This window comes from Delphinus delphis, chromosome 13, assembly GCF_949987515.2.
Source record: "Delphinus delphis chromosome 13, mDelDel1.2, whole genome shotgun sequence".
NCBI lineage: Eukaryota > Metazoa > Chordata > Mammalia > Artiodactyla > Delphinidae > Delphinus > Delphinus delphis.
Genome location: NC_082695.1, coordinates 15,450,781 through 15,468,350, shown reverse-complemented (window position 1 = coordinate 15,468,350; position 17,570 = coordinate 15,450,781). Strand labels below are relative to the sequence as shown.

The following is a 17,570-nucleotide window of genomic DNA, read 5'->3' as shown; positions in this document are numbered from 1 at the left end:
TCCAGCCTGTTCCACTTTTGGTCCAGGCGATATTCATCCTGATTCCATCTCTTAAATGAACGCCTCACTCTTAATAGCACATGGGGGTTTGAACCACCAATTTGGTCGAGTTGGAAACAGTAAAATTTCAATTTTAATAAGCCATGCATAATGAAGAACAATGTGGCATTGGTGCCTTTCCATTGGAAGCTATTCATAACAGACACAAAGCTGAGTTAAAGAGGATTGAGGAGACTGCTCTTTCCGGAGCTTAGGCTTATCTCCCTCCCCAGCCCCAGCCCCAGCCCCATTGCTGTGCTGCAGACTGGATGGTGTCTAAACATCAACAGGGTTTGCCTGCTTTACCCTGTTTATTGCCTTCCAGAAAACTCAGCTTCTCAAAATAGGACCTGCCACCTAATTGAAAGATTTCTAGCCCAGCAGCATAGCAGCCACGTTATCAAAGTGTGGTTAGCCAAAGTTAGTTAGTTTAGTAGGTTCTCAGTCCACACAGAAATACTCACTAGATTGTTTCCTTGTACAAAAACATCTTCAGAAGCAGTGTGTGTATAGAAAGCTACCGCCAAATAGTTAACAAGCTACTGGTTTTGAACTTTACAGCTTTAAGTCTGACTTTGTGTTATTGTAAGTGCTATGAACTGTTTAGATGGTTACTGTAGGCTATTTTATATTTGTCTTCCAGTTATATTAATTTGGGCCAGGAATACTTAAAGCATAAAGCTGCCCAAAGAGAAGGACTCCTAATAAATACAAGAGAGGATAGTACAGTTGGTACAAATGGGAAGTTATTCGGGAATATCTTGAAGAACATAATGTAGTCTTGTTCAGAAAAGCTGGGGGGAAAGCTCTCTATTTCACTCAGAAGCTTTGGTCTTTCTTCTTGTTCTGGAGAATTTAGGGACTTTCCCTCCCAGCTTTTCTGGCACTTCAGATCTTCCCATTACCATATATGGTCCCTCTGACCCTGAATTTGAAGTTGTAATTTGGATTTAGGAACTACTTAAAAAAAAACCAAAACACCTTTATCGCTGCTCTTTTATTGGAGGTGAGGGGTAGGAGAGGTAGAATGTAGACAGAATGTAGTCTACAGAATGTAGACGATAGAAACTGAATGTCCCTGGTAATCCCACCCCAAGAGTACTAGAATGCATGCATGCATTCATCCACTCAGCCAATACTTTTTTGGTGCCAATATGTGTCAGCACATGAACTACTATTTGGTACATGAGCCTTTGGATTTATGTAGCCTAAATATATGTAGGCTTAGATTATATTTATTTTTAAAAATTAGATCCTGTACTATGTTGTTTTCTGCATTGTATTGTTTGATTCAGTGTAGGAACTTGCTACTTGATTTAGTGGTAAAGTAAGAAGTACTTTATTTTAGCAGAAGGTTTAAGTGGCAGACTTAAGAACATGAAAACCGGGCTTCCCTGGTGGCACAGTGGTTGAGAGTCCGCCTGCCGATGCAGGGGACACGGGTTCGTGCCCCGGTCCGCGAAGATCCCACATGCCACGGAGCAGCTGGGCCCGTGAGCCATGGCCGCTGAGCCTGCGCGTCCAGAGCCTGTGCTCCGCAACAGGAGAGGCCACAACAGTGAGAGGCCCGTGTACCGCAAAAAAAAAAAAAGAACATTAAAACCACCTGATTTTTAAATTAAGCAAAAGAACAAAACTCATTTAGGATAATTAATTATTTTGAAATACAGTCATTTCCAAAATTATGAAGCATTAAGGACCTTTGGGAGTGGAAGAATGTGCTACAGAGGGATAAATGAAAAAAAGAAAAGGCAGTAGAGAAACAGACAGCATTGGAAGGAGGAAATGCAGAAACAGGTGGGAATCTAGAGGAAATGCAAATGAGCAAGACTGAGAAAATTCTCAGCTCTTTATAAATGGATCTTCTCACACTCTGCTGTTTACTTGGAAGTAGATTTCTTTTGTTAACTTCCATTTCAGAATTAAAACAATTTTTTTTTTACTTGCAGAAACAGTATAATGGAATTCCCTTCACCCACCTTTCCTGACTGTTAACATTTTAACACATTTACTTTATCACTGATTCATATTCTCTCTCTCTCTCCATATGTATATACACACACACACATATATAAATAGCTTTATATATACCTATATAATTTTTTAAATGAAATATTTGTAGGTTGCAAACATTAATGTCCCTTTGCCTCCAAATACTCTGATGTGTATTTCCTAGAAATAAGGACATTCTCTTATATAACCATAGTAAAATTATCAAAATCAGGAAATTAGCACTGATACAGTAACTATTTTCGAATCTATAGACCGTGTTCAGATTTTGCCAATTTGTCCTACTAATATCCTTCGTGTGGTTCAGGGTCACGTGGTGCATTTAGCTGTCATGTATTTTTAGTCTCCTTTAATCTGGAGCAGTATTCAATCTTTATCTTTCATGACCTTGACATTTTTGAAGAGTTCAGACCAGTTGCTTGGTAGAATGCTCCTCAGTTTGGATTTGTATGATGTGTTCTCTTGATGAGATTCAGGTCATGCATTTTTGACAGGACGGTCGCAGAAGTGATGCTGTGTCCTTCCTGGTACATCACATCATGAGCTCCCTCTTGGTTTGTTTCACTCCTGACGGTGTTAACTTTGATCACTTGATTAAGGTGTTGTCTGTCTGATTTCCCCACTGTTACGTTGCTGTCTTTCCCTTTTTAATTAATATCTTGTAGGTAGATACAAGAAACTGTATAAATGAACAATTTTTCATCATACTTTTTGCCTACCAGTTTTATATTCATTCACGATTCTTGCCAGGAAAAATTACCACTGTGACATTTGCCCAATGGTGATTTTCTCTTTTCACCATTCCCTTTTCATTTACTAGATGGAAGCCTACTATAAGAAATAGCTTTCCCATCTTCCTTATTTATTTATTCATTCATTTATTTATGTCAGAATGGGTTATAGTCCATTACTGTTACTTATTCTGTTGCTTAAACTGTCCCAAATTTGCCTAGTGGGAACCTTTTCGAGTTGGTTCCTGTGTTTTTTTGATATGTTCCCATTTTTGATTACTTCCTTACCCTTTTTGACACCACAAGATGATCTAGGTTCATCTTGTACTTTCCCAGCCAGTTTTCTAAGGAGCCCTGATGCTTCTTACTGAAGAGTGGTATTTCAAAGCCAAGATCTGGATACTGGGTATGTTTGTTTGTACTGGTATAATATTCTTTGAATTGCTAATTAGCAAATTAATTACTCCTCTTGTCTAGCTCTCTCTATATAATCCCTCTCTCTCTCTCTCTCTCTCTCTCTCTCATATATATGCGTGTGTGCGTGTGTGTGCGCGTGCGCACGCGCACGTGTGTGTGTATATACACACACACACACACATATATGCATGAGGCCATGCCTCCATTTGTCCTGTTTTATTTGTTTCCCTAGCCTTGTGCTTCTTCACATATCTTCCATAATCTCCTTGGTTCAATAAAAAGGTGTTCTCACATTTGTTCATTTGTTTATTCATTCCTGCATTAATTAAAGTCAGTTGTATTATGTGCCAGGCACTGTGCCAGATCCTGGAAATATAAGTAGTCATGTTCCTGAAATGGAAATAAATCCGTACGATGGAGCAGAAGGAGTTAGAGGGAGAGCATGGGGCGTGTTGGGTGAGATTAGAAAAGTCAGCAGAGGCCAGATTTCGAGGGGGTGGGTCTTGCAGGCCATATTGAGGATTTAAAACTTTATCCTAAGGAAAATGGGAAATCACTGAGGATTTTGAAGCAGGGGAATGACATAAAAAGATCCTCAGGTCTTCCCTGGTGGCACAGTGGTTAAGAATCCCCCTGCCAATGCAGGGGGCATAGGTTTGATTCCTGCTCCGGGAAGATCCCCACATGCCATGGAGCAGCTAAGCCCATGCGCCACAACTACTGACGCTGCACTCTAGAGACCTCGAGCCACAACTACTGAGCCCGTGTGCCGCAGTTACTGAAACCCACGCGCCTGGAGTCCGTGCTCCGCAACAAGAGAAGCCACCGCAGTGAGAAGCCTGTGCAGTGCAACGAAGAGTAGGCCCCGCTCACCACAACTAGAGAAAGCCCACGCACAGCAACGAAGACCCAACGCAGCCAAAGATAAATAAATAAAAAATAAATAAATTTATGAAAAAAAAGAGATTGTCATTTTAAAAAGAGGGCCCTGGCTTGAGAGGGAAGGCTGGGTGGGCACGAGGCTTGAGCAGCTGCAGGGGGACCAGCGTCAGTGAGAACTGATGGTGGTTTGGACAGGATAGCAGGGGCTGATAGTGAGCCCAGGGAGAGTAGAACCAGTAAGATTCTGTGACTAGATGTGGAAGGAGTCAGGGTGTTTGTAATCCTGACATTTGAGCCCAGAGCACCCTGGATGCATCATCTTGTTGTTCTGTAACTTAGACAAGAGCATTTTCATTTTACTCTCTCCCTGCTCTGGGCTTTTGGGCTTTTTTGTAATTTAAGGTTTAAGAATGTAACTGGGTTTACTCACATGGAAAGATAGTTAATACCAGATGATTTTAGAGCCTCATGGTTGGTTCCTCCTTTCAACCTTGGCTGTGTGTCAGTTGACAAGACCGTAAGATTTTTTATAAACATTGCAAGCGACTTGGTAACCATGCTATGTCATTGAATTCCAGTGGAGGATAGATAAATTTCAGATCATTTTTTTAGACCTCCTCTGAAATAAATTTCCCTCCACTCCTCAAAGCAAAATAAAACAAAATGGAACAAAACAGCCCCTACCCCCTGAGAATTTTTCTTGATCTATAAGACAGCCTGGGCTGTCATGGTTCCGAGAAACAAACCCATCTGACTTGTGAATCAGTTTTATTTCTTGTTTTTCCAAAATAAGCTAAAAAGCTCCAGCATTTTTATGTTATTCCTCGAGCTGCTATGATTTTTAAAAATAATTCCTGTTCCATTTGCATTAATTATTCCTCATTGGAAAATTCTTTTGTCATCACTTCATGTAGAAATATTGATTTTGATTTTCAAGAAAGTGTGTAGTAGGGAGAAAGAAATGGGGGGATGGAGTTTCAGTCATGCAAGATGATGAGGTTCTAGAGATCTGCTGTACACCAATAGCAAGTGGTTAACAATATTATACTGTACACATAATGTTTTGTAAAGAGGATATATCTCATGTGTTTTATTTTAAACCACAATTTTTAAAAAAGTGTTGAGTAGAAAGCATCTTTATGCTTCAGTTTATTTATTGTATATTTAAATTTTTTATTTAAAAAAATGAGTTAGGGGCTTCGCTGGTGGCGCAGTGGTTGAGGGTCCGCCTGCCGATGAGGGGGACGCGGGTTCGTGCCCTGGTCTGGGAGGATCCCATGTGCCGCGGAGCGGCTGGGCCCGTGAGCCATGGCTGCTGGGCCTGCGTGTCCGGAGCCTGTGCTTCGCGACGGGAGGGGCCGCAGCGGTGGGAGGCCCGCGTACCGCAAAAAAAAAAAAAAGAGTTAGGATTTTAAAACTTTTAAGTAAGTGATGCTCTCTGTCAATTCTTCCAGCTAATATTTGATTTTAAATTATATTGTATCTTTAAAAAAATTACTTCTTATGTAAGTCAGCATTTCAGTGCTAAAAAGTGTATGGCTGCTGTTCAGAGGTGATTATTCACAAGGACTTTAATTTTTTTTTTTTTTTTTTTTTTGCGGTACACGAGCCTCTCACTGCTGTGGCCTCTCCCGAACGCATAGCCCAAGCGGCCATGGCTCACGGGCCCAGCCGCTCTGTGGCATGTGGGATCTTCCCGGACCGGGGCACGAACCCGTGTCCCCTGCATCGGTAGGCGGACTCTTAACCACTGCACCACCAGGGAAGCCCAGGACTTTAAATTTTTAAAACCAGTTCAAAAAATTCAAATACTATATAGACTCAATGAAACATTTTCTCCTCGGATTTCTTTTTTGCAACTTCTTCCCTAGACTATAAGTTCTGTAATGACTGCAATTTATAATAAATTGGTTTGGCTGCTTTAACAGAGGCTAAATAATAGTGCCTTAAACAAGATAGAAGCTTATTTCTCTATAGAGAAGTCCAAGCTGGCAGGCAATTTGGGGATCAGAAGGTATAGGGCGGGGACCTAGGTTCATCCAGGGACCCAGGTACATTTGGTCTTGTCCCTCTACTGTCCTTTAGGATGTTTCCTTTTTCACATGGTTGCAGAGAGTAGGAGGAAGTGGAGGGCAAGCAGTTGCCTGTTAATGTAGGAGTCAGACTTTCTCTGTCGAGGGTCAGACGGTGAGTCTCTTAGGATTCCCAGTTACATATGGTCTCTGTTGCATACTCTCTCTTTTTTTACAACCCTTTAAAAACTATTAAACTTGTGATGAAGTAACTATTCTTACAAGCCTTGCAAAAGGTCTGGGCTAGATTTGTCCCTAGGCCATTAGTTTGCCAACCCCTGTTTTAAGGTTATGACTAGAAATTGCACACCACTTCCTCATCTGTTAAATATGGCTGGGACTTCCCTGGTGGTCCAGTGGTCAAACTCCACGCTTCCACTGCTGGGATCGCGGGTTCGATCCCTGGTGGGGGAACCAAGATCCCCCGTGCCGTGTGGCGTGGCCAAAATAAATAATAAATAACATAATAAATAGGGCTAATAATAGTATCTATTTCAAAAGGTTGTTATGAGGATTAAAATGAGATAATATATTCAAATAGTGCCTGACACAAAGCCAGTGCTTAGAAAATTTTAACTGTTTTTACTGTAATAATAATTGATATTTAACTCTGTGAAAGAGAATTAGCACATTTTTCTTTTATCTCCTGATTTTTGTCATGGTTTATGACATTTATATCTGTAATTATGACAGTTGTTCAGTGTTAGTGCTGTATTTAGATCAAAACTCTAGTCCTTTTATCACGGTATCTGTTTCTCTGAATTCTTTGTTTTGATTTTGATTTATCTCTGTTGGCTAGATTTCATTACTAGCTGTTTTTTTTTTTAAATAATTACATTCTAAGTTTTTGCATGCTTAAAAATGTCCGAACATTAGTTTTATATCTGAAGGGTAACTTAGTAGGGTATAAGATTCTTGGGGTTTTTTTTCCCCACAGGATTTTTTGGAATTATGTGGCTGTGTTGGAGTCTAAAGTCAATTTGATTATCCCCCCTTATATGTGACTGACTTTTTCTGCCTGGAGATCCAATCCAGGCATATTCTTTATCGTTGATGTTTGGGAGATTGATTGTGAAGTTTTTCCTTTTAAAATGCAGATTCAAAAAAATAAATAAATAAAATAAAATGCAGGTTCAGATTTTTTTTTTCCTTTGAGATTTCTGGAACATTTTCTTGCATTATGTCCTAGAATATTTTTTTATGTTTTATTTGTTCCCATCTTCAGGAATTCCATAATATATATCAAATCTCTTAATAGCTTTCTCCATCACTTTTATGTATTTTATTAATAGTTTAAAAAATATGTTTTCCTCTAGACTGTTTACAATGTCCCTTTCTATGTTCTTAGTTATTTAATTTTTTGCTACCTCTAATTAGACTTGAACTTACTATACTTCGTGTCTTTCTTTTATTTCCTTTTGTTGCTTCGCCAGCTTGCTTTTCATCTCCTCTGTTGTCATATAATCTCTTATTTACGCTCTTTTTTAAGAAAGCGCATGTCTGTAAAGTCTATGATATTAAGGCAGAACTATTTGTGTTCATCTTTTCTTCTTTCTTTGTTTAGGTTCTTTTTTGATGTGTTTTCTCCATCTGCCTTTTGCTCTTTGCTCCCTTTTTCCTTTTTGTACCTTCCCCCCCTTCTTTATATAGGCTCTGTGCTGACCTCTTTATTACCGGATAGTCCATAGCGAGGGGAGGCAGGGTGGCTGAGGAGGTCCACAACTTTGCTTGGGTTTGTTGTCTCAGTGCCCTGTTACCTTCGCCCTGGGAGCACATCCGTGTGTTCGTGTTCAGGGGGTCATTCTGACACTTTGCAATGCCTGTAGAGTCAGAGGGGTTAATAATGCTCCCTCATACCCTGCCTCTCCTCTAGGCCACCTCAGCTGGGAGGGTGGCAGTGGACGGCAGAAAAGGCTCTTCAGACTGTGGGCCTTTCTACTGTGTTGAACTGGCTCTTGACAAGCCTTCCCCCACTTCTCCTATGGCCTGCCATGGCTCAGCTCCAGGCCTTTCACTCCTGGGACAGCGACATTCAGGGGTTTCTTTTTCCTGCTACCATCTGAGGGGTATGTGTTACTTCTCAGCTTCCTTCTTATTTTGGTCCAGTTTTCACAGTACTATATCAGAGACACTTTATAGTTTGTAGATTGGAGTTGTAGCATTCCCTTGTTTTATGTATAGTAAGATTTTCCATTTTTTATTTAGCTGTTTTTGGTGAGTTTTGAGAAAGGAGAGGAAAAAAAAATTCCACTGGTGGATTTAAATTTCTTTTATGCTTTACATTTTATCTTGAAAAATTTAAAACATTCAGTACCACACCCATAATAGACCATTTCCTTTTGTCACATTTCTTTCAAATCTTTTTTCTTTTTAAAAGAAATCAAGTGTAACCACTATATGGCTGAGATTCCATTTGACACCCACCCCCAGGGCCACCCCTCATCTTCACCCTCGGAACCCCAAGGCAGTAACTAGCCTTGCAGTCTCTTTTTGTATTTAAAAATTTTTAAATACAAATATCTGTATACAATATATGACATTGTTTTTATGTTTAGAATGTTTAGCAAGATGATATACTGTTTCATTGTTTTGCAGTTTGTGTTTTTCCACCTAACATTGTGTATGTAATCTGTTTTGATACACACACACACACACACACACACACACACACACACACGCACTTTTCCTCTTCACTGTTGCATATTATTTCGTGATATGAATGTGAGGTATTCATTGTGAGGTATTCAGTGTTCTCTTGGTGAACATTGTTAGGAATAGCACGTCACTGGACATCCTTGTCAGCTCTTTCTAGGCTTGGGTGCGTGAGTTTCTCAAGAAGTAAATGTTCAACGTTGTAAAATATATGTGCCTTTTCATCATTACCGGATACTAACTAGTTGGTACTATCAGTTGTGTACCAGAGTGATGGCACCAGTTCACCCTCTCAACAACAGTGAATGAGAGTCACTGCTCTACGTCAGTATTTGATACGGATACTCTTTCTAACATTTACTGTGTCTTGAATAATCCTGTAATGAAGGCAGCATTATATAATGAAGATAACTTGATGGATTAGATTTTCGGAATTCGTTGTTTCTGGGTGAATTTAGGAGGAAAGAATGATAAATCATCTAACTAGAGTCCTACCTAATGCAGTTCATTCTGTATCTGAAATGAGATTACATTTTACTGGTTTTCTCTGCCTTTTTCCCCCCAGAGTATCATTGGGCTGAAAGCAAAGTTTTAAATGTGCTAGAGTTTTTTCTGGAGTGGGGGTGGGGTGGGGACGATACGAGAAAGTGTATTATTCTGCTAAGAGTGCTGCCATCTTTTGTACCTGTGTGCAGTTTTTACTTGGAGTGCGTTTATTTCTGAAACTCTTTTCCCACCTGTTTACTTGAAAATCATTAAATGTGTTGCAAGTGAACTATGAAATGATTAGATGCTAATGTGTCAAAGAACGTGTGAATTCTCTCTTAGTCCAGAAACAGGTACATTTCATTTAATACAGTAAGTTGTTAATGCATGACTCTCTGCTTTTGAATTGTATGGTTCAAAGGTCCTTTTCACCCATATGATGTATTTACATGAAGGAGGTGAATTCCCTGACATTTGGTCAACATACCAGTATTCAGGGTCCAACTTGTCTGTCTGTCAAACTCTCTCTCTCTTTTTTTCTTTTTAATGAAATGCCTTTTTGACTTCTTCATTCCCTCAAAAAAGTCACAGTTCTTCATATATGCAATCTTCACTTTACAGAAAAGCAAGAGGAAAGGGCACGAATACACAAATATTAAGTATTCCCTGACGGACCAGGCAACTGGAGATCAGAGTCCCCTCCCACCTTGTACCCCAACGCCATCCTGTGCAGAGTAAGTAGAAATGAAGGAAAATCTTTTTACCTGAACATAATCCTATAGAAAAGCTTTAAAAAATGATACGTCTTTGCAGCACATGCCTTTCCTTGGTGCACATTATTGTTGCCTAACTGGTTCTTGAGTGTGCCAGTGGCTAGCTAAACTAAATTTTAGTTGAACTAAACTGAAGGCTGCTTGCTACACTGGCTAGGAGTCTACGGGACTGTACAGATATCAAGTGCTGGTTCTCCAAGGAGAATCTAATTTTTAAAAAGTATTTTATTTATTTGGTTGTGCTGGGTCTTAGTGGCGGCAGGCAGGCTCCTTAGTTGCAGCTCGCCAGCTCCTCGGTTGTGGCATGCAAACCTTAGTTGTGGTGTGTGGGATCTAGTTCCCTGACCAGGGATCGAACCCGGGACCCCTGCATTGGGAGCGCGGAGTCTTAACCACTGCGCCACCGGGGAAGTCCCAAGAATCTAATTTTTCTTTTGATGGGGTGTGGATTGTTGCAGAGGTAGGTAACACCCTTTTTGATGAGTCAAGACTCTTGGCTATGTAAAAGTAAGTAAATTGACCATCAATGTGTCAACACAATCATGGTCTAATTTTCCACAGTCAGGAGAAATCTACTGTGGGTATTTAAACCAGGTTAGCAAACTACAGCCCCCAGGCCAAATCCGGCCACGGCCTGCTTTTGTACAGCTCATGGACGGTTCTTAAAGGGTTATTAAAAACACACACACACAAAGAATAATACATGACAGAGACCGTGTATGGCCCACAGAGACTACATTATTTTTAGTCTGGTCCTGTACAGAAAAACTTTGCCAACTCCATGTTTAAACTAAAACATGTGATAAGAAAATATTCGTTAAATCGATTATGTGAATAACAATTGTAAGTTATTTTTTTTCTGTATATCCTAAAGTCACTCTCTGGTATAACATTTACTTTTTATTTTCCCCTAGGAGTCTTATCCCTGTTTGCTTCTGATGTGGATTTTTAAACCCCTGTTGGCTTTAATACTCTATATAAACGTTTTTGATAACATATATGAGGCTCGTATTTACATTTGCTTTCTATTTAACATTGAAATGAAATTATATAGCAAAAGTATGCTCTCCACCAAGCTGCCTCTTCCTTCTGCCTGCTTTTTTCTTTCCCAGCGGACTGATGGGGAAAGTTGATTTTAAATTGCTATCTGCAGTGATTTGCAGTGGAACCAGCACGTCAGGGCTCCGAGTCCTTGCCAGAAAGCTTTCCCTACATGTTGGCTCAACAGAATTAGCTCTGACGACTCCCTTTTTACCAGTGGCCTGCCTGTGACTAATAGGTTCTCTGCCTCTCCGTTCCCGTTGTCCCCCTTGTAGGGTGCAGACCCAGGAGACCCCGGCCCCTGCTGCTTGTTTCAGCTTGTTCCTCTCTGACCAGCCCAGAGCTGCTGGGTTCCTCGTCCCCCTGGACTGTTCTGGTCTCCACTCTGCTCAGCAAAACAGAGTCTGGGGGCTTCCCTGGTGGCGCAGTGGTTGAGAGTCTGCCTGCCGATGCAGGGGACACGGGTTCATGCCCCGGTCCGGGAAGATCCCACGTGCCGCGGAGCGGCTAGGCCCGTGAGCCATGGCTGCTGAGCCTGCACGTCCGGAGCCTGTGCTCCATAACGGGAGAGGCCACAGCAGTGAGAAGCCCGCGTACCGCAAAAAAAAAAAACCAAAAAACAGAGTCTGGGCTCTGATGCATTGCCCCTCCACCCTGGGGCCCTAAACTGCCGGTCAGCTTCATGTTCACCTTCATGTCGCTGGATTGGGGGCTGAATGGATCTGTAGTCCCTGCCTAACCGTTCCTACACTTTGCCTTTACATTGCTCTGGCCCATTCAGATCCTTCTGCCCACAATGAACACCATTCTTTTTTCTATGCACATGTCCCAGCTTCCTTCAAGGTCTAACCCAATGCCTCATCGTACAGGCCTGCCTCCCTCCACCCTCCTGGAAAACAACTCTCCTTCCGCCAAACCCCGGGAGCACAGGGACTCGAGCCTCTTACTTCAGAATTATTTTGCTGTGTGTTTCTGTCCGATATCCTCTCCTATAATGTCAGCTCCTGGGGGCAGGAGCTATGTCTGCGCCGCATACGGTCCCCAGAGAATAGAGTATGTGCATTATAACTATCATGTAAGGTTAAACAGTATGTCTGCGTTTTTATTAGTGTCGTCTTCCTTTTCTTCTTTTCAGAATGAGAGAAGATAATGCTAGAGTCTATGAAAATGTGGGTCTGATGCAGCAGCAGAAAAGTTTCAGATGAGAAGACCCGCCAAGACTTCAAGCACAGAAATAGGTATTTCAACAGAAGTGCTCTACTGGTTAATTGTTTATATCATTTGTGGCATTTTGAAGCAGGCAAATAATTTGTGACTGTTTTAACAAAGTGAACCACAATTGAATTTTAAAACCCAGCCTCTTTTTTCTTCTGCCTGTATTTCTTTCTCCAAGCTGGATTCATTAAATATTGAAATCAAATACAGAATTAATTCTGTGAAGGGCAGGGTTAGCACTTACAGAAAAATGGTTGATACTGGTGATGAAGGGCAGATATCATCATTCCTGCAATTTTTATTAAAGTAGGTTAACCCACGCTGTGCTGGGAGATGATCTGTAGGGATCTAGGGACTGTGGGGACATGGCACTGGATGGTCAGAGTCAGGATGCCTGAGTTTTCACCCCAGTGGGCCTCTGACTGGCTGGCTGTATGACACAGGGCACTGGACTTCCTGGGCCTCTGACTGGCTCAACTCCACATCCCTTCCAGCTCTGATGCTGGGAATTCGTCTCCCTTGTACGTCTCCTTCCTTCCATTCACCTTTTTAGACAGGGACCCAATTGTGTGATGTATGTTTAAAAGGTAAGTTTTTAGCATTTCACGTCGAAATTCCCATTTCAATGAATAGTATATTTAAAAGCTCTAAATCTACTTTAAAATGGTTTACTGCCTTGCCAAACTTTTAGATGTATGCTCCTTAAAAATTCTAACTTATTTCTTTGCCAGATGTGGACTTTCCCCCTCTCCCTGAAAAGATCAAGAACAGATGCAAGAAAGTTTACGTGAAGAATGAATTTGAATTTGGAAGGCTTGCATTGTGGTTGACTACCTTTTGATAAGCAAAATTTGAAACCATTTAAAGACCACTGTATTCTAACTCAACAATACCTGATTTCCAATTACTCATGTCCTCAGATAAGAAGAAATCATCTCTATGATGTAGACAGTGTTATATTTTATGGAATTTTATTTTAAATTGAGGAAGCAGTTAAATTGTGCTCTATATTTTCCAGATGATGGTGATTCAAATTCTAGTTATTGGCATTTTTTCTTTTGATAACCTCAACAAACTTAGTTTCCCCCCTGCTTTGTGGGGAATGATAGGGCACTTGTAAGAGGAGAAATGATTGGGGATAATTAAGTAACAACACCCTATAGAAGTGAGAACAATTTCATTTATCATCACTTATCCAGTAGTGGATAATGCATTTTGATGGCCTCTTATTTTGGCTAAATAATAATTAAGCCAGTGCCCCAGACTGTCTCCCCTTGCATTGCCATTGAAAAATCATGGGGGCGGAAATCATGGGAACTTAGGATAAAAGGCATGGTTTCTTCTTAGCAGTTGACCAATTACCATTCAGCCTGTTGACTGAGAAACTCGTGGTGGGAAAACGTTTGTCATCTTTTCTTTTCATTTGAGTAATTGTATTTAGGAAAAAATGCATCTATGGATAACCAGTTTTGGGTTATCACTTGTTGCTGACAAACCACCTTAAAACTGAGTGGCTTAAAACAACAACTGGCTTTTCCCCATCTCTTCAAACTGGGCTGGGCTCAGCTGAGCGGTTCCTCTCCTTGTCTTGCTGGTGTCACTCGTGGTTGGCAGGATGGCTGGGCCTCTCCATCTGCATGCGGTCCTCAGGTCTCACCTTCTCCACGTGGCCTCGCCCACAGGGTAGCTGGACCACATTTATGGCAGCTCAGAGGTCCCAAGGGTATAAAGCAGTAGTGGCCAGGTTTAAGACTTAAACCCAGAACTGTCACAGCATCACTTCTACTGCCTTCTATTGATTAAAACCAGTCCCAGGCCCAGCTCCGATTTGGGAAGAGGAGACTGCACGAGGGCATGAAATGGAGGTGAGGTTCCTTGGAGGCCCCCAGTGTAACAGACCGTCAGAACCAGTGCCATGGAAAAACAGCTAAAAAAAGAGGTTAGCAAAAGTAGAAGCTGCTAGTGACCTTGGGAAGCTGAAGCTGGTTATGATAGCTGCTGTAAGCTGGAAGTCGGGCAGAAACAGAGGGCCTTCAGCGAGCTTCCTGAACCAGTTCTGCTGGCTCTTAGCATATGTTCTAAACCATTGCTTTGGGAAACTGGTCTCTTAAGGTTGGGTGTGTTCGGGAGGGCAGAGCATTTGAAAGCAGAGCCACCTCATTGCCCTGGCCACTGCAGAGGGAGGTGAATGGGGTGCTTTCTTCACGCCCCTGGCTTCAGTCGGGCCCCACACCCATGCACGCAGTCAAGGCTGCAGTGCGGAGGGGCAGTTCTCGTGAGGCCACTAGTCAGATTGAATTAGCAGTAGCTCATTTTTGTTTTAACCAAGCAGTAGGATTTGCTAATGTTCTACCTGAAGTGCCTTCTCCAAAGACATCCCTCTTTGCCCTGTGTGTTGAATCATCATTCAATGAGTGTATTTCAATTGAAGTATCTTCGGTGGACTTTGTAAAGATAATAAAATGCCACGGCAGCTTTGCCGTTAAGTCATGATCTCCTTAATCGAATTCTTCTTGCTTTGTCTCCAGAAAAGGAAGGACTAGATCCAACCCTGTTAGTAGCTCCTTTCTGAGGTCTTTACCTCCTTTGAAACCCTGAGGTTGTTTGGGGAGAGCCTGGCTGCCGTTTTCACAGACAAAATTACATTGACTTCTCCCCCCACCTCCCCTCCCCCCCATCCATTGAACTTAGAATTGTTGAAGGTAATTACCTTCTAAGAGGAATGTAAATGACTGCTGTCTTCTTGTCAAGCCTGTAAAGAAAGAGATTCCAGTTCAGTACTTGCAACAAGGATCTTGAATCCTGTTATTTGTATTGCATTGTCACATTGAATGGTCCTCGTTTTTGCGATAACGTTTTGACCCTGGACTTTGGGGGCAAGGTCTTTCACCAGCATACAAGGATTTGATTGTACAACATATCTGCTGCATTAACGTCTCTGCCTGTAGCTTAAGATCAGTTGTTTTTGCACTTGGAAACACCTGATCCTGGCCAGCTTCGTTTGTAATAGGACATTGATTTCATTTAGATTTCCCTCCACGAAGTCAGCACCTATTATGTGGTGTAAACTGATGCCAAGACAAGATTAATAGTCCCTAGGTTGCCTAGGTTTGTCGTGTGTTTGGTAAAGGTGATTGCAGGTTCTCCGGTAAGACTACATGGGATGGATTCACGTGGAGGGGCTGTGAAGATGGGGGAGGGAGAGGTGAGCTTGAGGTGCGGGTGTAAAAAAAACAGTGGAAATGGAAGTTCCAAAGAGGTGGTTTCTGAGGAAGTCAGAGGGCCTGGGACCACAGCAGTCAGTAATAGTTGAATCAGGTTACCTGGAAAATAGGTGTGATAGCTACACGTCTGTAGTCTGCTTTCTGCGTTGCTGGTAGACATTAAATTTGCACAATATTCCCATAGCTGGCTAAGTATTTTAAAATTACAAGCATAGGATTTTATATTTGGGGTGAAGAAATTATCTGGCATGTGGTATTGGGGTTTTTTAAAAAAGCCAAATTTCAGAGTCTTAATAGCCTGTTTTTTTTTTAAAAAAACAAAACAAAACAAAAAGACACCTTGTATCCAGTGTGTGGCCCTCCTGAAAATTCTGGTCATCTCGCCCTTTGAAATTGGTGACTTTACAAATGTGGCTAAATGGGGATGAGAAAATACATGTACTACTTTCTTGGTGTTCGTGCATTCTTTACGGAGCCCAGTTGCTTTGGAACAGTCAAGAAAATCATCAAGATTATTTTTAGGGGTTATTAAGGGGTTACTAGGGTTTTTAAGAACTAATATAATGTCCTGGGTTATTTCTAGTTCAGAGGAATGTGGAAAAAGGTATGCAATTGTGAAGTGTTCTGTTGTAGCTTGTTAATCCGTAAGGGAAACTTAGACTGTAGACGTAAGTACAAACCCAGTGCAGTTTTTGTTTTCTGTATGTTGTTGGCGGAATAAAGTTTTACATCGTAAGCACATGGCCTCCCTGATTTCAATATGCCTTTATTAGGATCTGTATTAGCCCTTAATTTCGTTAAAATCTTTTTTCCTCTTCCTCTTGAAAAATAAGTTCCAAAATATAGTTTATTATACCTTCCATCCTTAAAAAGTTTGTTCCTTTTTTACTATGGGCAGTTCACATAAGGCAAAAATATTAAACAGTTGGTTTTAGTGTGTTGTATAACTTTGCTGTATATCAAACTAATTTTTACAAGTTTTCATCCTAAACCTCAAATCATGTAATTAATAATTTGCCTGTTTATTTATGACCTAGTTGTGATTCTTTTATTAATAAAAGCTAATGGAAAAGGATCCTTTATTAAGTCGATGACTAGATCTACAGTTAATTTTCCTGCAGTATATGAAGTATTGTACCAGAGTATTAAAAGATATGTAATATTTTATTGATAAATCTCTCCTTTAAAAGGAATACGTTTTAGGATGTCATCATTTTGATGTGAATCATGTAAATGTTGATAATATGCACTGTTTATTATACATTAGTGTTTCAAGAGATTCACTTAATTGCCTTTTTGCCCACGTATATTATGTAGTCTATTTGCAATTGTTTTTTAAAAAATGACATTAAAAGAATAGTTTATGTAGAGAAACATTAGTGGATGTTAATTGTCTCCTCACCTGTATTTATGGGTGTTAGTTCAACTGCTTTGCTAGTTGCAAAGCCGTATTATCAGAGTAAAAGTGTATTTGTAAACTGTATGGGAACTAAAAATTAGGAATAAAACCATTTTCGTATATTATGGTATTTGTCATTTACTTCATCTGAAATGTCCAGGAAAAACTGGGATTACAGGTCCCTTAACCTCTTATACTAGCCAAATGCTGACGTTTTGCAGCTCTTATCTAGAAGGGAACCTGGAATTCAGAATGAATGAATCAGTTCCTCAAGCATTTGAGTGCCTATTTTATGAGTAGCTTTGGGAGACAGGGAATTTTATTTGGAAGAGTAAATAGTGAGTAAAAAGTATGTCTGTATAATGTATACAGGACATGATTAGACTTCCCTGGTGGTCCAGTGGTTAAGACTCCACGCTCCCAATGCAGGGGGCCCACGTTAGATCCCTGATCAGGGAACTAGATCCCGCATGCCACAACTAAGAGCCAACATGCCGCAACTAAAGATCCCACGTGCCACAACCAAGACCCGTAGCTAAATAAATAAATAAATAAATAAATATTATATATTAAAAAAGAATCTGTGGGTGGTTTATGGACAAAGAAATTCATGTGTTGCTCAGACTTGT

General features: G+C 40.8%; 1 protein-coding gene across 2 annotated transcripts in view; it reads left to right on the top strand.

The window, feature by feature from the left end:
* The window catches only part of PTPN11 (protein tyrosine phosphatase non-receptor type 11), a 78,321-nt gene extending 61,239 nt beyond the window's left edge, over positions 1–17,082 (top strand). For both annotated transcript variants that reach the window (XM_060028150.1, XM_060028148.1), the window contains exons 14-16: positions 9,911–10,023; positions 12,239–12,341; positions 13,050–17,082. In XM_060028150.1, coding sequence (XP_059884133.1) covers positions 9,911–10,023; positions 12,239–12,308 — 183 coding nt within the window. In that variant the 3' untranslated portion in view covers positions 12,309–12,341; positions 13,050–17,082. The remainder of the gene's footprint in view (positions 1–9,910; positions 10,024–12,238; positions 12,342–13,049) is intronic.
* Positions 17,083–17,570: the final 488 nt, after the last annotated feature.